Source organism: Lepidochelys kempii, chromosome 25 (assembly GCF_965140285.1).
Source record: "Lepidochelys kempii isolate rLepKem1 chromosome 25, rLepKem1.hap1, whole genome shotgun sequence".
Classification (NCBI taxonomy): domain Eukaryota; kingdom Metazoa; phylum Chordata; order Testudines; family Cheloniidae; genus Lepidochelys; species Lepidochelys kempii.
The window spans coordinates 3,619,476-3,644,578 of NC_136404.1; the positions used below are offsets into that span (position 1 = coordinate 3,619,476).

At 44.1% G+C, this 25,103-nt stretch overlaps 2 protein-coding genes and 1 long non-coding RNA gene across 8 annotated transcripts in view; 1 reads left to right on the forward strand and 2 right to left on the reverse strand.

The window, feature by feature from the left end:
• Window positions 1–1,204: 1,204 nt before the first annotated feature.
• TIMM13 (translocase of inner mitochondrial membrane 13) lies at window positions 1,205–4,186 on the reverse strand. The gene is made up of 3 exons (XM_073324003.1): window positions 3,926–4,186; window positions 3,329–3,397; window positions 1,205–1,485 (listed from the first exon to the last, which is right to left on the reverse strand). The coding sequence occupies exons 1-3, from the start codon at window positions 4,169–4,171 to the stop codon at window positions 1,387–1,389; spliced, it is 414 nt and encodes a 137-aa protein (XP_073180104.1). The 5' UTR covers window positions 4,172–4,186; the 3' UTR covers window positions 1,205–1,386.
• LOC140903155 (uncharacterized) lies at window positions 4,157–24,797 on the forward strand. 5 transcript variants are annotated; one of them, XR_012156166.1, is made up of 4 exons: window positions 4,157–4,383; window positions 8,372–9,669; window positions 22,095–22,545; window positions 22,833–24,797. It is a non-coding gene; the product is annotated as an uncharacterized LOC140903155 (long non-coding RNA). The 5 variants fall into 5 exon arrangements; XR_012156168.1 differs by having other exon boundaries at window positions 9,544–9,669; XR_012156169.1 differs by lacking the exon at window positions 8,372–9,669 and adding an exon at window positions 20,493–20,654.
• LMNB2 (lamin B2) overlaps window positions 13,760–25,103 on the reverse strand; it is a 107,621-nt gene continuing 96,277 nt past the window's right edge. For both annotated transcript variants that reach the window (XM_073324001.1, XM_073324002.1), the window contains 7 exons: window positions 23,750–23,875; window positions 22,813–23,033; window positions 22,053–22,344; window positions 21,372–21,479; window positions 20,507–20,626; window positions 18,378–18,476; window positions 13,760–14,282 (listed from right to left, as the gene is read on the reverse strand). In XM_073324001.1, coding sequence (XP_073180102.1) covers window positions 14,241–14,282; window positions 18,378–18,476; window positions 20,507–20,626; window positions 21,372–21,479; window positions 22,053–22,344; window positions 22,813–23,033; window positions 23,750–23,875 — 1,008 coding nt within the window. In that variant the 3' untranslated portion in view covers window positions 13,760–14,240. The remainder of the gene's footprint in view (window positions 14,283–18,377; window positions 18,477–20,506; window positions 20,627–21,371; window positions 21,480–22,052; window positions 22,345–22,812; window positions 23,034–23,749; window positions 23,876–25,103) is intronic.

Below are 25,103 nucleotides of genomic sequence, written 5' to 3' on the forward strand. Positions count from 1 at the left end.
GGACCCACTGACTGGGTAAGAGCAAAAGGAGGGCACTGTAGGAGCTGGAAGGACTAGGGCAGCTGTTGGTCCTGCCCTCTGGGGCTTCTGGCTTAGGGCCCCTATGAAACCATCCAACCCTTGGTCAAGTGGTCTAAACCCCAGAGATGGCCCTGAGGGGGCCAGCAGCCATTAGCTGGTCACAGTATTTAATCCAATACTTGGAGCAGAGATTCATCACATCCCAAGTGGGGAAGGGCCCCCACTTCATGGCCCCGAAAAGCAAAGGGCAAAGACTGAAAGTGAAGGGGCATGACAGGGAAAAACAAACAGTAAGAGGCCAGCTGGCAGAGTCAGCTCCTTTAACCTTTGCTCTTCGCAATTCCACGCAGCCCCTCTCTACGCCCCCCCCCAGCAATCCTGGCACTCATTTCCTTGCAGATTTCTTGTCAGGCACCTCAATAATGGAACGAAGCCAGCAGAGGCCATAGAGCCAGGACAAGGTGCACTGGTGACGCAGGAAAGGCCAGCACAGGCTGGCCAGGACAGGCTGCTGGGGGCCTGCAGCTGAGCTCTATGCTGGGACGAAGGTGGAGATTTTTAATTCCAAATCTCTCATTTGGCAGCAACTCTTGGGGTTGCAGCCCACGCGGCTGTATGGCATAGTGCTGCTGCAGGGGCTGGGGCTGATGCACTACCAGACAAGGCAGGCCAGACTATTTCTTGTAACAATCCAACATCCCCATGTATTGAAATCCTCCCACCTGTGGGATACTTGGCAGCAAGCAGTGAGCCCCACACCATTGCCTAACAATTTCCTTGTGAATCCACCAAACCTGCCTGCCCAGCCCAGAGACCAACCTTCCTACTAGAGACACCAAACCCGCAGTCCAGGGGTGGATGTGCACTGCCGATAAGGCTCACGTTCACTTCCTTGGGGAGCGGGACAAGTGGATTGCTCAGCAGCCTTTCAGGAAGGGTTCCCTGCCCCCGTAGCCCTTTCATAGGGCACCCGTCAATGAAAATATTCCCTAGCCAGTCTCTCAGCCCCCTACCCTGGGCCTCAGACTCCACCCAGGGCACTAAGCAAAGCCTACTAGCAGGTGATGGCACTGACAGAATGGGCAGCAGCCACCGCTCTGGCCAGGCACCATCACCCCTCCCTGCTTTGAGCCTGCATTTTGCACTACTCAGACACTGAACTCACGCAGGCTAATAACGGGGAGAGGCTCCATACGTGGCTTTATTGCTCTACCATGATGAAAATGCCAAATTTACCAAATCACAGGGATTTTCACTCCCACCACTTTTCCTTTCATTCTCACGGGGCCACCCTGGCTAGTCCTAGTCACTCTTCCAGAGCAGGGGGCAGTACTGAAGCATGTTGTCAGGGCTGCTGGAAGCCGGTCACATGTTGGCTCTCTCCCTCTGCAGCCGGGAGTTGTACGCTCGTGAGACTGTGTTCCAGGCGTCCATGTACCGGTCCATACACATGGCAATACACTTCTGAAATAGAATAATAATGCTTCTTCACTCTTCATCCCAGACCCAAAGCGTTTTAGCAAGGAGGGCAGAGCTCATTATCCCCAAGTTAGAGATGGGGAATCTGAGTCATGCACAGAGTAGATGACTTGCCCAAGGTCGCCGAGCAGGCAAGTGACAGAGCTAGGAACAGAAGCCAGATCCAGTGCACTATCTGCCACACCAAAGCAAGCACAAAGTTCAGGCAACAGAACATTGCAAGTGCCAGGGCAGCTGGCTAAAGCATGTTACAGGGAGTCCCTGGCCTTCCCTCTCTCCAAGTAACCTTGGGCAAATCATTTCCTTTCTCAGCAGCTTTTCCCATCACACAGATGAGGTATTCACCTTGTAAAGTGCTTTGAGAGCCTCAGGGAGATAGCACAAAGCAGCCCAACTCTGAGAATTCACTCTGGGCAACACTGCAAAGATCAGCAGTTCCCCCTCCCCCAGGCAGGCTACAGAGACTTCTGTTTGCCAGCAGCTGGGAATGGGCAGCAGGGGATGGGATCACTTGATGATTACCTGTTCTGTTCATTGCCTTTAGGGCACCTGGAATTGGCCACTGTTGGAAACCAGGATATTGGGCTTGATGGACCTTTGGTCTGACCCAGTATGAAGGCTCTTCTGTTCTTATGAGACACGTGGCATTACACCAGTGGTTTTCAAACTGTGGGTTGCAACCCAATACTGGGTCGTGGAACGTAAGGCACTGGGTCACGGTGGCTCTAGCCAGCCCTGCCGACTAGGCTGTTAAAAGTCTGGTCAGTGGTGCTGCCCGGCTAAGGCAGACTAGTCCCTACCTGTTCTGACACCACACTGTGCCCTGGAAGCGGCCAGCAGCAGGTCTGGCTCCTAGCTGGGTGGCCATGGGGTCCCGTGCGCTGCCCTTGCTTCCCCTCACGCACTGCCAGGAACTGACCAATGGGAGCGGGGCGGGGACGGACGGAGACATGGTGCTTGCAGATGAGAGCCCCGTGGTGCCACTTGCACGCCTCCGCCTAGGAGCCGGACCTACTGCTAGCTGCTTCCATAGCACAGCACGTTCTGTGGTGCCAGGACAGGCAGGAAGCCTGCCTTAGGACCGCTGCTGACCAAGAGCCACCCAAGAAAAACCTGTGCCCAATCCTCTGCCCCAGACCTGAGCCCCAATCCCGCAAAAACCCAGAACACCTTCCTGCACCCCTCATCCCCAGCTCCACCCCAGAGCCTGCACCCCCAGCACTGACCCAGCCCAACCCCAAAGCCCTCACCCCTGCATCCCAACCCTATGCCCCAGCCCTGAGCCCATCTCACACTGCAAACCCGTCACCCCCAGCTCCACTGGGTCGCCAGAAAAAAGTTTGAAAACCACTGGATTACACCATCCCAGTGCCTGCTGGCACGTTTAAATTAGACACTTCCCCCACTGAAATGAGGTGGGCCGCAGTTTTATCACAGTGAGGCTGTGACCTAGCGAGCCGTGCAGCTGCAGGCATGGCCAGGCCTGGCGCCCAGCAAGGGCTGGGCAGGCACCTCCTGGGGGCTGTGCCCGTGCAGCGGAGAACCACAGGCTCCAGGGCACAGCGGCCACATTCCCGCTGAGCTGGGCCTTCAGGCAGCCTTGGGGGACGCGCGCAAGCAGCGCGGGGCCTCTGAACACGTCCACAGGGCACCGAGAGCCCCGCCACCGGCTCAGGCGCACGGGGCCCAGGCTGCGGGGCTGGAAGACGCGGATGTTCAGGCTCGGGCTAGAGCTCGGGCTCTGTGGCCTTGTGAGGTGGGAGGGTCTCAGCCCGGATGTCTGCACGGCCTGAGTGCGGGGAACCAGCCCTGAGGCGCGGCCCTTCACCTGCTCCGAGTTATCCAGCGAGCTCCCCGGCTTCCCGATGCACTTCCGGAAACACTTGTCGGTCATCCTCTGGGGAGAGCGGAGAGCGTCAGAGCACGGGCCCCAGGCCCTCCCACCCCAGGGCGCCCCAGCCCACGCCCACACCCCGCCCCCCCGGGTGCCCCAGCCCCTCCCCCCCCCAGGGCGCCCCAGCCCACCGCCCGCCCCCCGCCCCCCAGAGCGCCCCAGCCCACGCCCACACCCCGCCCCCCCGGGTGCCCCAGCCCCTCCCCCCCCAGGGCGCCCCAGCCCACCGCCCACACCCCGCCCCCCCGGGTGCCCCAGCCCCTCCCCCCCAGAGCGCCCCAGCCCACCGCCCGCCCCCCGCCCCCCAGAGCGCCCCAGCCCACCGCCCGCCCCCCAGGGCGCCCCAGCCCCCCGCCCGTGCCCCACGCCCCAGCCCCCAGCCCCTCCCACCCCAGAGCGCCCCAGCCCACCGCCCGCGCCCCGCCCCCCAGAGCGCCCCAGCCCCTCCCCCCCCAGGGCGCCCCGCCCGCGCCCGAGCCCCCCAGCCCACCAGAGCGCCCCAGTCCGCCGCCAGGCCCGGCCCCGCCCCACCTGCAGCAGCTCCTGCGCGTTGGCTACGGCGATCTGCACCTTCACCTGCTCCATGATGAGGCCCGGGTCCAGCTTCCCCCCCGCGGCCCCGAACTCGGAGCCGAACCCGCCCTCCATCCCCGCACCGCCGCCTGCCCGCCGTGCCCGCCCGGAACTGAAGAGCCCGCGCGGGGCACCACGGGACGAAGAGGCCGCCGGGCCTACAACTCCCAGCATGCACCGCGCTACGGCTGCCGCCCGCGGCATCACGGGACAGAGGGCGTGGCCTACGCTGCGTCCGGCGGGCAGGAGGTCGCGCGACCCCGAGAGCTTCCCCGGGCGCGGGGCCGGCGCCCCTGACTTCCCGCGCCACAGCGCCCCCTGGCAGCTGCCGCCAGTAGCAAAGGGCTGCGAGAGGTGGCTCCGCGCTCCCAACCGGGGTTCGGGGCCCTGCCCCGGCTGGAGCGGGGCGATTGCAGGTGCCAGTGTTCTTTGGAGGGTTCATCGGGGGACGTTACACGTAATGCTTAGGCCGCCATGAGGCGGGGCGGGGCCAGATGACCTCTCCAGGTCCCTTTTAGTCCTGTGGTTCCATGGCATCTTCTTGTCAGCTGCGCTGCAGGGCTGAGGGAGGCCCCGCCCCAACTCTGCAGTTCCCATGGGAACAAAGTCTGCAGACAGGGCAGGGTAGAGCCGCCTGGTTACCCCTCAGTGTAGGAGTCGGGGAGGGGGATATGCCACTGCTTTGGGGAGCAGCTTGAGATAAGTACCACCCTGAGCCTGCATCTCTGCCCCACCCGATCCCCCTCTGAACCCCCCCAGCCCAGAGCCCCCTCCTGCACCCCAAACTCTTCAGCCTCAGCCAGTCTTCACCCCCCAGCAGAGTCCTCACCCCCCCCACATACTCCAACCCCCTACCCCAGCCCTTCTGCACCCTGAGCCCCATCCCCACACCAGAGCCCTCACTCCCACTCCACCCTCCTGCCCCAGCCCACAGTGCCCTCCCGCATCTTGAACCCCTCATTTCTGGCCCCACCCTGAACCCACACCCCTAGCCAAGAGCCTGTACTGCCTCACACACCCCAACCCTCTATCTCAGCCCAGAGCCCCCTCCCATAATCTGAATCCGCTAGCTCCACCCTCTAGCCCAGAGCCCCCCCCACATCCTGAACTCCTCATTTCTGGCCCCACCCCAGAACCCCCACCCCCAGCCAGAGCCCTCAGCCCCTCCCACACACCAAACCCCTGAGCCAGCCTGCTGAAAACAAGCAAGCCTGTGAGGGTGTGGAAAGTGAGTAACAGAGGGAGGGGGTACGGAGCGAGTGGGGGTGGGGCTTCAGAGGTGGGGGTGGGGGTGGGGAAAGGGTGTTCAATTTTGTGCAAGTAAAAAAGTTGCAACCCTATCCAGGACAATCCTGGAGGATTAGCAACCCTAGGGAGATGAAAGGCACTAAAACTGTTGTCTCTTGTCCTCCAGATCAGGCTAGGGGAGCATCCCACCTGTGTCAAAGATTTGAGACAGAGAACAAAGCAGCCCAGTTTTGTCATCATCCCCATTTTAGATGGGAAACTGAGGCACAGAAAGAAAATATCTTGCAGGCCAGTGGCAGAGCTGAGAATAGACCCAGGTGTCCCATGTCCCATGATCCAACAACTAGGAAATGTTGCTCTGAACAGAAACTAGATTAATTCAGATAGGAGTTGTGATTTGTCAGTCTTCCCACTTATAAATGAGAGAGATTTTTCTAACTCCCGGAGGAAGAATAGTTGATCAGGTAATGCTCATTAAATTCTTTGGGGGTGCCAAGTACTAAGTGTTTACTATAAATAGTAAATGGTAATGGTGAGAAAAGCTGGGCTAATTGTACAGGCAGAGGTCCTCTAAAGGGCCCACACTGCCAGTAAACAATAGTGACACTGAGTAGAGAAAGCAGCCAATAGAAGTGTAAACCAATGCCTAAAACCAGCTGGCTCGGGTGGTCTCAATCACTAGCTGGAAATCTAACTCAGGTTGGTAGTGACCAAAGGCTGCATTAGAACTAGGGCTGTTAATTAACTGCATTTAATTCAAGCAATTAACTCAAAACAAATTAATTTGATTTTTAAAAATTACAATTAATTCCAGTTTTAATTGCACTGTTAAACAATAGAATACCAATTTAAATTTATTATAATCATTTTTGCATGTTTATCTACTTTTTCAAATATATTGATTTCAATTACAACACAGACTACAAAGCATGGAAGGGCGGAAGGGATAGCTCAATGGTTTGAGCCTTGGCCTGCTAAACCCAGGGTTGTGAGCTCAATCCTTGAGGGGGCCATTTAGGGATCTGGGGCAAAAAGTGGGGATTGGTCCTGCTTTGAGAAGGGGGTTGGACTAGATGACCACCTGAGGTCTCTTACAACCCTGATATTCTATGAAAATGTACAGTGTTCACTTTATATTATTACTTTTGATTATTTTTTTTATAGTGCAAATATATGTAATCAAAGGAAATGGTATTTTTCAATTCACCTCAAACCAGTACTGTAGTGCAACTTACAAATGAAGATTTTTTTGTTACATAAGTGCACTTAAAAACAAAACAATGTAAAACCTGCAAGTTTTGAGCCTGCAAGTCCACTCAGTCCTACTTTTTGTTCAGCCAATCTCTAGAACAAACAAGTTTGTTTACATTTAAGGGAGATAATGCTGCTCGCTTATTTATAATGTCACTTGAAAGTGAGAAAAGGCATTCACACAGCACTTTCCAAAATGTAGAAAACACCCAAAAATATTTAAATAAATGGTATTCTATTATTAACAGTGCAATTAAAATTGATCATCACTTTTAAAAAAAAAGGTCACAATTAATTTTTTTAATAGTTTGACAGCCCTAAATAAAACATGAGCTGCCAATGATTCCCCCCTTTTTGGTCATCACAGGAAGCCAATAGAAACAATCCCTCCAGAACAGGGTGGAGACGCTGCACAAAATCCAGTGGGGTCAGGATCTCCTGAAATGAGGGAAAGGGAGGTGGAAGTTTGCACTGCTACTATTGCCCAGGCTCTTTTCTTTGCTTTCCTTAGCAGAATACAGCTATCAGGGTTATAATGCCACTTTGTAAGTGCTAAATTTACTCAAAGTAAAAGAAAACGGAAACCAGATGCCAGAGTAGAAAAGGGCTCATTTATCCCTGCACCACACCGTAGAGGATAACATATTGCACTGATATCCTCTCTTCACTGTTTGTTTACGTGAGGATAACACCAAGTTATGACACACAAGGCAGCCTTTGCATGGGGTTTGTTTTAAACAAAAAAAGGTAAGAGATAAAATTCAAAACATTTATTGGAGAATGTTGTACAAAAAAGTTTCCAGTCAGAAAATGTATATTACAAATCATGGAAAGAGACATCTGGCATGCATATTCTTAAATCAAAAAATTGTGAAATGATAAAGTCTAGATCTTTGTGTAGTTTTCATATGCTCCACACCATCATTTTCTATTTCTCTCTTCTTCAATTAACAGATTTTTTTCATAATTACTTATTTAAAAATCAATAAGCCATTATCAAAGAGCTCTTTTACAGCAACTTTCCCAAGGAAATGTCAATCAAGGTGAGCTCCTAGACCTGGAGCTACTGAAAAGGCTTTGGTAAAAAATTACAATTCATCACTGTTACGAAAATAGAGTTCAAACAAGACAATATCATTTTGTCCAAATGTAAAGCCTCTTGGCTTAAACTTTGTTTAAAATAGCTTATTGCTTGCAATATTAGTGTAACAATCAGGGTATCTGAAAAACAGCAGAATGTCTGTCCGACCTAGCAGATTACACCATGTAGACTACATCAAATCTACATGAACTCATGACTATAAATTCTTCGAAATTCAATAGAAGACATTTTTCTTTTACTATCCCCAAAGTCAATACAGTGCATTGTGCTTCTTTGAACTAATTCTCTCAAAAGTAAGCATCTTTTTTTTCCTCTAGACGTTAGCATTTCAAGAAAGGCATTATGTTTACAAATAATAATTGAATGTAAATATGGGCTTATATAAAAATCACCTTTAAATTATTTTAAAGCTAAGCATATTTAAGGGCAAATAGAAATTATGTTTCCCAGACCATTTTAAGTTTCAGACAGTAAAAAAAAAAAAAAATCTAACATAATTTGTCTCCACATTCAGCTAATGCAATGCTTTGAAATGCAATCACCAACCATCCTTCCACTCACTGGTCCCTATAAGGCTGTTTCCTTCCAACTTATGGGTTTGGAATTGGGCCCAACAGTAATGGTAAAGGCCAGTGTCCAATATGGACATGCCTTCTGTTTAGACGTTAGCTTTTCAAAACTAGATATAGAAATAATTATCAAATGGCTTAAGACTGAGAAAGTGAGATAAGTGGCTACAGGGCATGCATTATATTGTTAAAAGACTGCGACTTGTACTATCTATCCTTCTCCTATTAATACAGGGGACTACGAAAGGAAGGATTCACCTTTCAGATGGGATGAGGGTGCAAAGTAATTGCTAGGACCCCTACACTATGTCTAACCGGTTTCAGATTAAAGATTTTTACATGGGATGTTTAAAAAGCAAGTATTTTAAAGTGTATAAAGAACATTAAACCCCTCTGGGTACATGCTGTGGGTTCTGTGTGCCCTGTTGCTCAACAAAAAACATGTATACTGAATTCATTTCCCTTCACAGTACATTCTGGTTCACATTGTAATGTAACCAACAGCAATTACATTCAGCAGAGTCAAACTAACCTAGCCTCTACATTTCAGGCTGTGGGAAGCTGACTTTTCTCTCCCCCCCTTTGTGAAACTATTTTTGGTTCTTACTATGAATGCATGCTATATGCTGGCCAACCCCCAGACATTGGCACAGCAACACTGATCAAAGACCTACAAATCATTTCTAACTCTTTTATGCTTCCAAGGGCAAATCCAGATTCCTGTACCAGCCCAGGTAGCCAGACTGGGTACTAGGCATGTGTAGGGAGAGAGGAATCATGGCTGTTCCATTGCCTGGGCAGAGCTGTCATTTCCCAGAGGCTACTGCAGCACAATATCTGAAGTGTGACCTGAAGCAGATTGTCAGGAAGGAGAGGGACAGGAGGATCTGTGCAGCCATGCCTCTCCCGCTGCATGTTGTCACACCAGGAGCTCAGATTCCTCTATGGCCATGCCATGCAGGAGGGGGCTGGATTTGCTCCCCTCCCCCACGGCAAGTACCTTCACAATATGCAAACCTGGGAGAGGGGGCATTTACAGCATGCTTTTTACACAGCTCTTCAGTGCTGTTCCCTTTGCTATTAGTGAATAAAGGCTTGCCTGCATGGGAAAACTGACCAGCTATAACTATTCCGGTGTAACTCCCTTAAGTGGATACTCTATTTAGAATAAAATGACTTGAATTCCAGAATAGAATTTCCAGAACAAAGCCCTGGCTGGGATTATTTAGTTGGGGATTGGTCCTGCTTTGAGCAAGGGTTTGGACTCGATGACCTCCTGAGGTCCCTTCCAACCCCGATATTCTATGATTCTATGAATAGAATGTCCACACCAGTGAGTTATATTGGCAAAGCTAGAGCAAAATAATTATTTTGTGATAATTAGACTGGCCAATTCTCCCTCACAGGCCAACTCTGCCTTCTTCAGGAAACCTGCATTTGTAATATTAGTCTATTGCTATGGAAATTCTGATGAACTTCCACATACAACATGAATGGCTCACCTGCAGGATCTAACAGAAAAAGATGACCAGGTAGGGAGAAGCTACACTTGGTCTGAACACAAAGCTTTAACTAACTACTGGGATTGGCCAAAAAAAAGTAGAAAAATAAATACCCAAAAAAACCCCACAAAACCCAACAGTGCTGCTTTAGATCTGGTATAGCAGAAAATGCTTCCAGTTTGAAGTGCCTACTTTAATCTGATGGAAGAATCAGACTGAATGTTCAGCAAGTCAAACATAAATGGGAAAGGTGGTGTTTTCAGAATAGACACATTAATGCAAACAAGAAGGAGAATACAGTAGTTTTACACTGTGTCTTGCACTTTACAATCAGGAATTGCTTCTTACATTTTAAGTAGCCTTCTGAAAAATGCAGGGGTAACAATCACCAAAGCAAAGATGCTTTTAGGAGGTTAGTCTTATATTGTCCCACATCACCACCATCTCTAAGCACACATGTTACATAAACATGGCATGGCAAAGAAGCAATTTACATCCAGAAATCACTGTTGCAGCCTTTTTTGCCCTTCTTAATGGTGTAAGCTTGTGTGTCAGTTTCAGGCAGGATTATTACAGTTAACAAAGGCCATAAAACATCAAGCTCTTCAACCTTGCATGTGCAGAACTCAAAATAAGTTAATCTGTACCAGCACTAAGAAAAGGAGTACTTGTGGCACCTTAGAGACTAACCAATTTATCTGACCATAAGCTTTCGTGAGCTTATGCTCAAATAAATGCATCGGATGAAGTGAGCTGTAGCTCACGAAAGCTTATGCTCAAATAAATTGGTTAGTCTCTAAGGTGCCACAAGTCCTCCTTTTCGCGAATACAGACTAACACGGCTGCTACTCTGAAACCTGTACCAGCACTGACATTTGAACAAGCTTCTAGGAAGTTTCATAGGAAACAAATCCAAACTCAGGGCCCAATTCTGTGGACACTTACTAGGGGATGTTGTGCTCACTACCTTGGTCAGTCCCACTGACTTCCGTGAGCCAGTTCAGGGTAAAGGGCACTACAGCCAGTAGTAAAGGTCTGCAAGCATCAGACTCTAAAGCAAGGCATAGTCTCATATTCAGTAGGTGTTGCAAAAATTATGGCTCAGATCACATGAGGTCTTTTCTGATACAAGCTGCCCTTCTAGCCCAGACTTTACAAGGAAATTCACTAAATAAAGCCAACTGATTCTTCAATGAACTACATATTATTCTATATAGTTTAAAATATTAAAAGAGTTAAGTCTACCACAAAGCAGAATGAGCACTCTGAATACTGGCCAATATAAAAAATATATATATAAAGAGCTTAAAAAAAACAAACAAAAAAAAACCAACCAAGTATCTTCTATATAAGGTAAATCATGAAAACAGAGTTGGAAAGGGAAACAGAGTCCAGTGGTTAGAAGGTATATTGCAAAAACAGTTTCACCCTGATTGCATTCATTTGCATAACAATAATTTAGAAAAGGTAATTGGTAGTGGTATGGTTGAGAAACACAATTTAAGCTATATATATTTTACAGCGATAGGTATGATTTACTACATATTCAACCACCTACTCAGCAGAGTGGGAAGAAAAATGACCAAATACAAGGACAAAGAGAAACATTATTCCAAAAATCCATTTCTTTTTACTGCTTTTTCACAATGAACTGTTGATAATGGACTAAAATATAATTCTAAATACTTTTACTAGTATTTAATTGTGATAATTAAATCACCTTACTGAGGTGAACATTTTGTGAACACCTGCAGAAAATTAGCACCTCTGACATTTTTTAAATGAGAAAAAGTTGATAACCTTTTTTAAAATCAGTTTCTTTCCCACCCTGCCTGCATTGCAACAAAGCCATCAATTAAAGCCACTAACCTGGCCTTCTAAGTTATATCTGTCAGTCTAAATATTGTTCAGAGAACATAATGTCCAAAAGCCACCGAAAACATCCAAACCTTCTAGCTTGTGTAATGAATCTAAACTACTTGAATAACAAGATCAGAGTTCAAGTGTGCATGTAATACAATTGAGTTCTATGCTGGCATCAAATAGTATCCAAATGACCAACTACTGGGAAAAAATGTCTGCTTACATTGCAGTCAATATAGTCTTTGGAGCAGTCAATTATACTTCATAGTGTATAGAGGTTCACTACCACTTGAATCCTAATGCTTCTGGTAGTCAAAAGTTACCTCTGGTAAAAACACAGGAGAGGAAACCTGAGCTTAAAGAGACATTACCAGATAAAATAATTTTTTTTTTTAGTAATGTCTTACTTCTGTTGTAATATGCATTATACTTACATTATTTGTGTTTGTTTACTTAAAGCATTTCAGTCAGGCTGGACAACCTTCTGCTGCAAACAATGCAAGAAACTGCTTACCCCCAAACCAAAAACTTCTCACTTTTGTTTTTGTAAATGCAAGTGTCATGAGAACACTTCTAAGACATTTTGCAAATACTTTGTTGCCTAAACTATTTGACAATGTCTCTTTACATACAACAGAACTATTAATAAACTGAATGTAGCAGCGATTTTTTTTACGATTGCTTTTTAACCATCAAATATTTATCATAGCCAAAAATAAAATATTTTAACATCTAAAATCTGAAATATTGAAACCAAAAGTTCTGTTTAATGCCAAATACTTCAGATCCGTTAGATCATGATTCATATCATCATAGCTACTGTACATCACAATTTCAGCCTTGCAGCCACTATTTATTAGGGTCTCAATTATGACTGAAAGTCCCAATAAATAAATCTGAAAAATTTCAGCTTTGGTCCCTCCTTACATTCAGACTATGCCTGCCCAAGAATAACTGGAACCCATCATTCTCCACCAGTGTTAACAATGACCGAGTGATAATGCAGACAGGGTGCAGATGTTTTTACTACCACATTGTCTAATCCTACTTGGAACAGGCTTAAATGCCATGGTACTCTTGCCTTCTCTTTCTACACTGCAGCTTCTTTCATTGCTTCCACTAGTGGAGAAGCATCTGGGTAAATTCTGGGTTATAGTTTTCCGAGTGTATACAAGACTCGGTATATCAAAAGGATATTACCATTTTCTTAAATGACTCCAGTACTGTGGGAAGCACTCCGAAAGCCCTGTACAGGTTCACACTGCCTTAAATCTGTTGTTTAAAAACCAGTTTGAGGTTAAAGAATGACATATTTACTAGGGTTGTCAAGCGATTAAAAAAATTAGTTGTGGTTAATAGCACAGTTTAACAGTAATAGAATACCATTTATTTAAATATTTTTCGATGTTTTCTACATTTTCAAATATATTGATTTCAATTACAACACAGAATACAAAGTGTACACTCTTCATTTTGTATTTATTTTTATTACAAATATTTGCACTGTAAAAAACAAAAGAAATAGTATTTTTCAATTCACCTAATACAAGTACTGGAGTGCAATCTCTTGATCATGAAAGTTGAACTTACAAATGCAGAATTATGTACAAAAAATAATGGCATTCAAAAATAAAACAATGTAAAACGAGCCTACAAGTCCACTCAGTCCTACTTCAGCCAATTGCTCAGACAAACAAGTTTGATTACAATTTGCAGGAGATAATGCTGCCCGCTTCTTGTTTACAATGTCACCTGAAAGTGAGAACAGGCGTTCACATGCCACTGTAAGGTATTTACGTGCCAAATGCACTAAAGATTCATATGTCCTTTCATGCTTTAACCACCATTCCAGAGGACAAGCGTCCATGCTGATGACGGGTTCTGCTCGATAATGATCCAAAGCAGAGCAGACCAACGCAAGTTCATTTTCAGCATCTGAGTCAATGCAAATGCAAATAAGAAGCAGGCAGCAATATCTCCCACAAATGTAAACAAATTTGTTTGTCTTAGCGATTGGCTGAACAAGAAGTAGGACTGAGTGGACTTGTAGGCTCTAAAGTTTTACTTTTTTTGTTTTTGAGTGCAGTTTTGTAACCAAAAAAAATCTGCATTTGTAAGTTACACTTTCATAACAAAGAGATTGCACTACAGTACTTGTATGAGGTGAAATGAAAAATACTATTGCTTTTGTTCATTTTTACAGTGCAAATATTTGTAATCAACAATAATATAAAGTGAGCACTGTATATTTTGTATTCTGTGGTGTTATAGAAATCAATATATTTGAAAATGCATAAAAAACATCCAAAAATATTTCATAAATTACAATTGGTATTCTTTTGTTTAACAGTGCGATTAATCGAGATTAATTTTTTTTAGTTAATCGCATGAGTTAACTGTGATTAATCGACAGCCCTAATATTTACCCTACACTCAAGGAGTCCTGTCCCATTTTAGCTTAAAATTCATTCTACTGCAGGTTTGAATATATGACAAAAGTTTTAATGGTGGGGAAATAATCCAATATTCCAACAGTGGGTAGGGGGGAGGATAAAGAAGTCTATTTAAAAATCTTGGCAGTTTTGCTTGATTAAAATTTTCTATAAAAATGTACCAAGGAGTAAACTTTTAAAGAAATCAGATGATACATATAAAAATAGTTTTCAGTGGCTCTGGAGGAAAAAAATAGCAAAAATAAAAGTAAAGAAAGGAAAAAATAGCAAATAATAATGTTTTTTTCACATCACTGAACATCCTCTAGATGTTGTCCTGGGATCCCCCTAGGAGAACAAAGAAATTAGTTAGTGCACAGTAGAATGATAGCAGGCCACAAGCACCTCATGTCCTGGCTTGACTAGTACAAAAGATAACTCAAGTTAGCTAACATGACTTGAAACACCATTTGGCACCTAGTTGGTCATGTTGTAACCTAGGCTCAGGTATCATACTGGTTTAAAAAGCATCTTTCTCCTAATCCAAATAGACCCCCAGTGGGGGCTATCACTAAACATGCTGGGAGTATGGCAAGAAGCAGTGCTGGCAAAGTTCCCTGCTATTAACTCACACTGGCAGAGAGGAGGGAAGAAGTGTGATATTGAGCCATCTTTAGAACTGTATTATCCTTCCTCTAAATGCAGTCTAATAATGCACAAACACACACCAATGAAGCTCGACCAGATATCTGGCACAGAGCTGTATCCTGGCATCATGCTTCTACGGATACAAAACACACAACACTGTACATTTGTTTTCAGATTCTTCCACTCTCTGAATTCAATCTCCTTGAAACCAAGAAGTGTCCAGAAGTTGATTTTAAAATTGCATTGGCCCAGCCTGCTGAGTTCATTGTGACAGAGGCTACTAATGGCCACTGATCAAATCTGAATATATGGCAACATTTTACAGTAGTTTGAAAGTGCCCTCTAGTATAACATGCACAAAATTTTTCTCTTCTGTCAGCCCCATTAGCTGCTGGCCATTCATTCTCCCATGCTCATTCTAAAGCATTGGAATTTTAAGGTGATATTAACAAGATCAGCCAGGTTTATGTAATGCGTAACGTTTGTATCCTGCAGGAAAACACCCCAGCAAAGCCCAGCTGCCATAGTGGGAACATGATTGTCCATTTCCCTGTAATTAACTGCCATATTTCTCAGAATATCTTCCCATCTCTTTAGAGCAAGGATGCTACAGACATTAGTGCTATCCCTGCTAGTAGGGAAGGCAGCACATGCTGGTGGGAATCACTGATCACACAATTTCCCAGCTCTTATTTCATCCAGCTGCCAAAGAGCAGCAATAGGAATCTACAGGGCAATAAAGATGTTTCTTTGTTCTATGGAGTTTACGCTATCACCAACCCTCACGGCCAGGGTGGATTTGACTAGGTTTTAGTCAGGAGGAGGGGATGGAAGAAGATAAAGTACGGGCCAGATCAGACAAGAAACATTCACATAAAGAAGGTGACACTTCAGAAAAGGGCAGACAAATAAGCAATGACAAGTTTTTAAAGTGCTTGTACACAAATACTAGAAGTCTAAATAATAAGATGGGTGAACTAGAGTGCCTCATGTTAAGGGAGGATATTGATATAATAGACATCACAGAAACCTGGTGGAGTGAGGACAATCAATGCGACACTATATATATCGGAAGGATAGAACAGAAAGGAGCATAAAACACAGCCAAATTAAATGTAAAAATTTAATAAGAAAAGCCAAAGAGGAGTTTGAAGAACAGCTAGCCAAAAACTCAAAAGGTAATAACAAAATGTTTTTTAAGTACATCAGAAGCAGGAAGCCTGCTAAACAACCAGTGGGGCCCCTCGACGATCGAGATACAAAAGGAGCACTTAAAGACGGATAAAGTCATTGTGGAGATCTAAATGAATTCTTTGCTTCAGTCTTCACAGCTGAGGATGTTAGGGAGATTCCCAAACCTGAGCCGTCCTTTGTAGGTGACCAATCTGAGGAATTGTCACAAGAGGTGGTTTCGGAATTAATTGAGAAACTTAACGGTAACATGTCACCGGGACCAGATGGCATTTACCCAAGAGTTCTGAAAGAACTCAAATGTGAAATTATGGAACTATTAACTATGGTTTGTAACCTGTCCTTTAAATCAGCTTCTATAGCAATGACTGGAAGATAGCTAATGTAATGCCAATATTTAAGAAGGGCTCTAGAGGTGATCCTGACAATTACAGTCTAATGTCAGTACTGGGCAAATTAGTTGAAACAATAGTAAAGAATAAAATTGTCAGACACATAGAAGAGCATAAATTGTTGCGCAAAAGTCAACATGGCTTCTGTAAAGGGAGATCATGTCTTACTAATCTATTAGAGTTCTTTGAGGGGGTCAACAAACATGTGGACAAGGGGGATCCACTGGACATAGTGTACTTAGATTTCCAGAAAGCCTTTGACAAGGTCCCTCACCGATGGCTCTTACGTAAATTAAGTTGTCAAGGGATAAGAGGGAAGATCCTTTCATGGATTGAGAACTGGTTAAAAGACAGGGATCAAAGGGTCAGTCCTAGGACCAATCCTATTCAACTTATTCATAAGTGATCTGGAGAAAGGGGTAAACAGTGAGGTGGCAAAGTTTGCAGACGATATTAAACTGCTCAAGATAGTTAAGACCAAAGCACACTGTGAAGAACTTCAAAAAGATCTCACAAAATTAAGTGATTGGGCAACAAAATGGCAAATGAAATTTAATGTGGATAAATGTAAAGTAATACATATTGGAAAAAATAACCCCAACTATATATATACACAATATGATGCGGGCTAATTTAGCTACAACTAATCAGGAGATAGATCTTGGCATCATTGTGGATAGTTCTCTGAAGACGTCCATGCAGTGTGCAGCGGCAGTCAAAAAACCGAACGGGATGTTAAGAATCATTAAAAAAAGGATAGAGAATAAGACTGAGAAGATCTTATTGCCCTTATATAAATCCATGGTACACCCACATCTTGAATACTACATACAGATGTGGTCCCCTCATTTCAAAAAAGATATACTGGTATTAGAAAAGGTTCAGAAAAGGGCAACTAAAATGATTAGGGGTTTGGAATGGGTCCCATATGAGGGGAGATTAAAGAGGCTAGGACTTTTCAGCTTGGAAAAGAGGAAACTAAGGGAGGATATGATAGAGGTATATAAAATCACGAGTGGTATGGAGAAAGTGAATAAGGAAAAGTTATTTACTTGTTTCCATAATATAAGAACTAGGGGCCACCAAATGAAATTAATGGGTAGCAGGTTTAAAACAAATAAAAAAGTTCTTCACTCAGCGCACAGTCAACCTGTGGAACTCCTTGCCTGAGGAGGTTGTGAAGGCTAGGACTATAACAGGGTTTAAAAGAGAACTGGATAAATTCATGGAGGTTAAGTCCATTAATGGCTATTAGCCAGGATGGGTAAGGAATGGTGTCCCTAGCCTCTTGTCTGTCAGAGGGTGGAGATGGATGGCAGGAGAGAGATCACTAGATCATTGCCTGTTAGGTTCACTACCTCTGGGGCACCTGGCATTGGCCACTGTCAGTAGACAGGATACTGGGCTGGATGGACCTTTGGTCTGACCCAGTATAGCCACTCTTATGTTCTTATGATTTAAGTCAAATTGATATAAAGGTTACCTCTGGAGACACAAATCCACAGTTTGAGAACTGCAAAACTAAGCATCTCTGATGATATCTTCTAGACTGAGCACTGAGTCCCATTGGGTAGACAGAAAAGTCTGTGGAACCTCGTAAGATTGGGTCCCTAATCCATGAACTATTGGAACTCATTTACAAACCTTTTCTTAAACATTACATGAATATATTGTCTCATACTATAGAATTAGAATTTATAATCCCTATTCTGTAATGAAATATCTTTGAGCTATAATGTATCTTAATTAAAACCATCTTTAGATTGGTTTTTTACTCAAAAAGCATTTTATCAAAAATATCTGATTTAAATAAAAAAATCCATTTTTTTTTAAATCATTGATTTTTATCACTCTGCTCACAGCATCTCTCAGAAACACTGCTGTTGCAAATCCATTAGCACCAGGATTATGTCCCAAAGTTTATGGCACCCTGACCTGCCAGCAGTCACTGCCTACAGTGCATCTCGTGGGGCCCAACAGGATACATCAGTTCCTGAAGTTAAGAGCTCAGGAGCAGGGATTGCAGAATGCTCTCTTGGGCACATCGTTTACAGGAACCTATTCCAAAAGCTGGGATCAGAAGGGTCACAGCTCGCAAACGCTGTTGGAAGACGCACCATTCCATGCTTGAATCTAACCCAATTCACCAGGCACAAGTGAGGAGAAGTGGGAGAATAGCCTGAGTTTAAACAAATGGTTCACATCATATTACCTGCTGGTGAAAGAGATCCTCTTCTCCAAACTCTGCTTCATCATCCTCCTCGTTCTCCCGCACCACAACTGATTTTGTGATGCTTCTTACTGCAACTTCCTAGACAAGGGGACAGACACGGGTGTTTGCTTTGCCATTAACTCTTCCCCTGTCACCCAAACTTTGGGGAATTCAAAGCAGTTGGCCGCATATTTGAACCATCACCCTGGTTTGGGGTTTTTATGAAACCAAATCCTAGCCAATAAAGTTCTGCAAACTACAGGCCCTCCCTTATTTCGGCTCATCTCTAACTGTAGTGATGTAATTTTTGTTTTCAATCATCCTTATCTTCAGCTATTTTCTCTTATTCCAAGAAGTTTGAGAGGGAGCAGGTAAGATGCCTTTCTACCTCTCATGTGGGGTTTATTCTTTTTAAACAACCTACTAATGGGCTGGGAACTGTGTCATAAAAGACTGCGGAATGTGCTAACATCTGATTTATTTCTCTGAACTATTACATAGCTAAACTGAACATTGAGAAACCCCTATCTAATTTCCACTCATATTCTATGTCAGTTGCATGTACCAATTATTTGGAATTATTGTCTTCACTGAACTACTACCAGGATTATTTTAAAACTCAGGAAGTTTCCACCCTTCCTAATTTATTGTAGCAAAGATTAGGAATAAGAAGCTGTTGGTCCTCTCAGCAGTTGCACATTGGAATTGTATGTTGGGGGTACACCTGAATATCTGGGGAAATCTTCCTAGATAAAGACATCTCCTTCCTTAGAGGTTTTTAAGGTCAGGCTTGACAAAGCCCTGGCTGGGATGATTTAACTGGGAATTGGTCCTGCTTCGAGCAGGGGGTTGGACTAGATGACCTTCTGGGGTCCCTTCCAACCCTGATATTCTATGATTCTAAGTGGAGGGACTGACAAATTTCAGGTTGTGGAGAGAGGTTATTTTATTTTTGAGGATCCTTCAGCTACTAACTGAATAAATGTGTCCCATTTGAATACTGAGCCAGTTCCCTTCCCTGTGTATATCAGTGACCTCTTTTCCTACCTCTGTGTCTTGTGCTGCTGTTCCTGCAGTACCTTCACAGAACTGTCAGCAAGGAAGGCATGAAAACTGATACAATGCTGGTCAGTTTTATTTTGCTGTGGCTACTGGACAGCTGAAGCAATGCATGTTTACCAATAGCAGCCAAAGCATGATCCTCCCTTGCAAGATTCTTCTGCAGGGACAGTTTTCAAAAACAGTTGTGGGATGATGCAGGACAATGAAGAATACTCAGGAACCTGTGCCCAGTGGAAACTCCTGAAATGGTTGCAGCACTGAAGAAATCTCTATTTTTTTGCATTATTATTATTTACATGCTATGATTTACATGTTATTTATTATTATTTACATGCTAAGTATCATCAGTTGAAATAATGAGCAGTGCACATTTGCTTTCTCTACTGGAAATATATACTCAAATCCTTTCTCTCCAGAACAGTTCACTAAAAATATCAACTAAAGTGATCAGTATGTTGAACGGCATGTTTCCTAAAACTACAGATGAGCTCATAGATGTTTATCCTTTAAACAAAAAGAAAAGGAGTATTTGTGGCACCTTAGAGACTAACAAATTTATTTGTTTCATGTTCTCTGTGTATATAGACAGGTCTCAGAGTAGCAGCCATGTTAGTCTGTATTCGCTAAAAAAAAAAAAGAAAAGAAAAGGAGTACTTGTGGCACGTTAGAGACTAACAAATTTATTTGAGCATAAGCTTTCGTGAGCTACAGCCGAAGTGAGCGGTAGCTCACGAAAGCGCATGCTCAAATAAATTTGTTAGTCTCTAAGGTGCCACAAGTACTCCTTTTCTTTCTGTGTATATAAAATCTCTCCACTGTATTTTCCACTGCATGCATCCGATGAAGTGAGCTGTAGCTCACAAAAGCTTATGCTCAAATAAATTTGTTAGTCTCGAATGTGCCACAAGTCCTCCTTTTCTTTTTGCGGATACAGACTAACACAGCTGCTACTCTGAAACCTATCCCTTAAACGTTACAGACAAATGAAACTGCGATTTTGTCAAAAATGCATAGACGGGTTTGGGAGGTAATGCAACCCACATCTTTTTCCAGGAGACAAAGCTTACCTCTCCATCAGAGTTCACCAGATATGTGCGGATGTCTCCTCCAGTGCCCCAGCTGCTCTGATTCTTCCACACAAGGACAGATGGGGGGCTATGAGTCACACCTGCATCTGCAGCCCAGATCTAAGAAAAAGAAATTCTATAAGCAGATGTTTGTACCCTTTTTGTTTTTATATACTTAAAAAACCCTATATTTTTCCTTTTCTCATTACTCTTTTCTTGCCACCCCACTTGCTCCTTCTCATTTCCCAGTGACAGCGAAGTAGATGAAACTAGAGCTATACTATTTGCAGGAAAATGTTTTTTTCCCTACACAACGTTAAGAGGCTGTAAATTAACAGCAACCACAGTTACAGAGAAGAGAAAATAAATGGAGTTTAATAGTTCAGTTGTCATTTCTTTTCTACATACAGCAATTAGCCCTCCTGGACTCAGTGCATTTACTATCTTGATAGAGCCCAGAGACAAAATACAGCTGCATGCACATCCCATTAACCTTTTAAGAGGCTATAAGTTCCCACTTGCTATGGCAAATATTTAAGCAATAATACAAGGAAAGCAGCTCCTTTCCTATGGAGGGACTTTTAATGCAGGCTGCAGACAAAAGATCTAATTTAGTAATGATCATTTGGAGAACACAAAAATGCATATAAAATACCAGATACCAGGCCTAACCCTACAGTTCTTAATCCATTGAGCTAGTACTGCAGAAATTCAATTCCCATATGGTATTCTTTAGGAGCCTGATCTTACGCCAAACAAGTGAGCTCAATGGGAGCAGGGGCAAGCCCTATATCAAGCCCAGTTAAACACTCACATTCATACCAGGTGCCACAGCAGCAACAAAAGTGTCTCTTCAGTGACTTACTGTAACAGTTTGCCCAGCCCTGAGGACATACTTTGGAGTAAATTTATAAGCAATTTCTTCTGCATCTCCAATTTGTCTCTTCAGTCTCCAGTTACCCAGAGACTGGTCCTAATGGAAAGATATAAAAGTTTATTTAGGAACAGATATCTAGAGCCAGACAGATGGCATCTCTAATGCCTTTGTATTTATTAAAATGCTACAGATACAGAGTCACTAGCTTTTCCCACAGCTTGTTATTGGGTCACATGCACCGTAGATTCTGGGAGTATTTTTTTTTTAATCCAGTGAATAGTTTAGATTGCAAGCTTCTTATTTAAGGCCCAATCCTGCAAAAACACAAGTAACTTCACTCTTCCACTAATCCCATGAGAGTCAATGAGACTCTCAAATGAGTAAACTTACCTAGAGGCATGTTTGCAGGATCAGGCTACTAAATGGTAAGCTTCTTGGAACACTAACTATCTCTCTCTTCTGTGTCTTGTACAGCGCTGACCTCAGTTTTGGTGCTGAAACAATACTATCAGCATTTAAGTACCACTTCGTCACTTCAAAGGAGCAGTGCCCAAGGGAGATTAGCCATCATCTCTCTCCGGGGGAGCAGTATGTTTGGGTTACAAAAGGCCATGTCACATCTGGGTGCTAGCTCACTGCAGCCTTTCTAAAGGTTCTGCTCATACTCACTTTCTCAGAGTTGTTCTTAAGTTGAACATATTTTCCCTCCAGGTCTGTCTCTTCTATGCTGATGCCTCCTGTGGCTGAGGCTTGCTGGGACATTTGGAAACTACTGCTGCTACCGCTGGTGCTACTACTCCCAGTGCCAATTCCACTTGTACCACTGCCTGCAAGTTCCTCTGCTTCAACCCGTTTTCTCTTGCCTCGAGAAGAGCGAAGAACCGAAGTGCTGGTGCTGCTGCTGCTGGAGGTAGCCTTGGAGACTGTCACACGGGAGGATGGGCTTGGAGAGAGCTTCAACCTTAACGCAATCAAACAGACATTTTAACCAGATGAAGAAGGCTGAAGTTAGATTCTCACGACTAGTCCAGGGGATTATTTGAGAGAATTAATCTACACAGTAACATGCCACAGTACACCAATACCCTAGGCTTTTACATGAACTGCTTTAAGGCATGATGACAGAAGCAGGAGAAACACAGAGCCCTGCAACCTTTGGCAGGTAAGTACAAAAGGAGCTGAATGTCAAGCACATGTTCATCCACAGTATTTCTAAACATTTGAATAGGTAGGTGGTTCAGATGAGAGCAGCTGCAACTGCCTCACTTTATGAACATTATATATATAGTGGCCCCAGGTTCCAAGAGGCCAGCGTGGCCCTCAATTAGGCGACGTTTGGGCACAGCTGTTCAAATAGGACAAAACAATGTCAAAGCTGGGAAAAATTCCCACCAGTGCAGAGTGTGAAGCATGTGAAACCTATACCTACCTCTTTTCCTCACCCTCCAGAAGTTTTCGGTAAGCACTGATCTCCATGTCCAGCGCTAATTTGACATCAAGCAGTTCCTGGTATTCTGCAAGCTGCTGCTGCATCTGGTCCCTCATTTCCATCATTTCCCTCTCCTTGGCATCTAGCATCTTCCTGAACTTGTCCTGCTCACCAGCCATCATATCCTCCAGTTCCCGAATGCGATCTTCTGCAACACTAGCCTATGGTCACAGTAAAACAAGAAATCAACTTGGCATGTGTATGGAGACAGAGGAGGATACGTGATTTCCCTATGACAGGTATTGCAAATGGGGAAACAAAACCAGGCAGCTAGACTCAGGAATTCAATTACGGCCATGCATTTCCAGAGGCAGAACAGACATATGGGTCCCCATCTAGCCCAGCCCACAGGGAAAGAGCAGTGTATTATTCACTCTAGCTTTAAATGGTGTAAGCAACAGGGCTTTAGGGAACTCTTGGCAGGGTATGCTCCTGCAACTTAGATATTCACTAGGCCCCTTGTCTACTGAAATCCAGACTAGTTAATCTTTCAGGAAACCCCTTTCATCCCCTGAAATGTAGGAAAAAAGTTGAGTTTTGAGATGGAATATATGCAACAGGGGTTACTGTACCAGGAACAGTTGGTAGGATTGGGGCTATAATGGCAGTTTAATAATTAGTGTAAAATGGGATACAGGTCACATGGTCTGATAAGTAACTTTACAATAATATTTTCAGTGCAAATACTCACAATTACAAGTTTAAAATTCACCTTCTACAAAAATATGTATAAAATGTACTGTTTTCTACAAACATACCTGCTAGTCAACTCATTCTCCAGAGCATTCATGGAGCGTGAACAAAGGGAAAGGAATTAAAGTTTTATTTGACCAACCGTTCACAGAGTTTTAGATGTACGGAAATGTAGTCTCTTCACCTGTTTTTGCAAGCCAGAAAGCTGGTAGCTGAGAGACTCTATCCTCATGCGAGCTTCCTTCAGCTCCTCCCGGGCAGCACTGGCAGCTTTGTCATTTTGGTCAGAGGACAGTTTGGCATTCTCCAACTGGAAGAGAGTTTGGCACAGGATACTCACATTAGACTAGGCTTCACAGGCTTAGGGTTGCATTGGCTAAACCTGGTTGTGCTACTAGAACGGAAAGTCCATCATCTTTTCCATTTTACACACACACACAATTTTAATATGACTGCAAAACTAGCTAAGAAATACAGTCTGTGTCTAGAAACAACAGTTTAATAGAGAATTTCAAATAAGTCAAATTTAAAATTAACTGCTTTCATTAACTTTCTGCAAAGTTAAATGTCAGCTGTACAACCAGGTTATAGCCATTCCATTAATAAGAAATGGTTACTCACCTATTTTTCTGTAGCTGTTGTTCTTCAAGATGTGTTGCACATCTCCATTCCACTGTAGGTGTGTGCACACCTACTGCACAGCTGTCAGAAATTTTTCCCATGGCAGTCCCTGTTGGGGCAACTTGAGTGCCCTCTGCTGCCTTGCACTACTGCATTCAGGTATACAAGGTGGAACTGCCCTGACCCCCCTCAGTCTCTTCTTACTAGAACAATTCCACTAGAGAGAAGGAGGGAGGGTAGTGGAACAGAAATGTGCAACACATCTTGAAGTTACCAAAAAAAACCAGTAACAGTTTCTACTTCGAGTGACTGCACATGTCCATTCCACTGTAGGTGACTCACAAGCAGTTCGAACTGGAGGTGGTTTCAGTGTTTACTTTAATAGGGATTTGATTACTCATCCAAATCTGGCATTGTCTCTGGATTGCTGAGAGGTAGCAAAGTGAGAGGCAAATGTATGGAATGATGACGAGGTTGCTGCCTTACAAATGTCCAAGATGGGCACGTGAGCCAGAAAAACCGCAAAAGCTGCCTGAGACCTTGCTGAACAGGCTGACGCTCTACTCAGGGGCGTCACATTATCAAACTGATAGCATAACCAAATATAACTGGATATCCAAGAAAAGATTCTTGGAGTGGACACTGGACAGGCTTTCATTCTGTCTGCAATTGTGATGAACAGTGGTATTGAAGACCTAAACGATTTAGTCTGATTCAGGTAAAAAGCCAAAGCTCTTCTAACATCTAGAGTGAGAAGCTTTTCCCTGTCTTTATGCATATGAGGCTTTGGAAAGAAGACCAGTCATCAGATTGCTTAATTAAGGTGAAAACTGGAAACCGCTTTAGAAAGAAACTTCGAGTGAGGACAAAGGCAAACTGTTACTACAGAAGACAATATAGGGAGGCTCTGACACACT

Bases quoted from the DNA above. Each gene is read 5' to 3' on its own strand.
- TIMM13 (XM_073324003.1), bottom strand. From the start codon at position 4,171: ATGCCGCGGGCGGCAGCCGTAGCGCGGTGCATGCTGGGAGTTGTAGGC. The intron at 3,398-3,925 runs GTGGGGCGGGGC...CGCTCTCCCCAG, and splicing joins ACGCGCAGGAGCTGCTGCAG to AGGATGACCGACAAGTGTTT. The intron at 1,486-3,328 runs GTGAAGGGCCGC...ATTCTATTTCAG, and splicing joins CGCTGGATAACTCGGAGCAG to AAGTGTATTGCCATGTGTAT.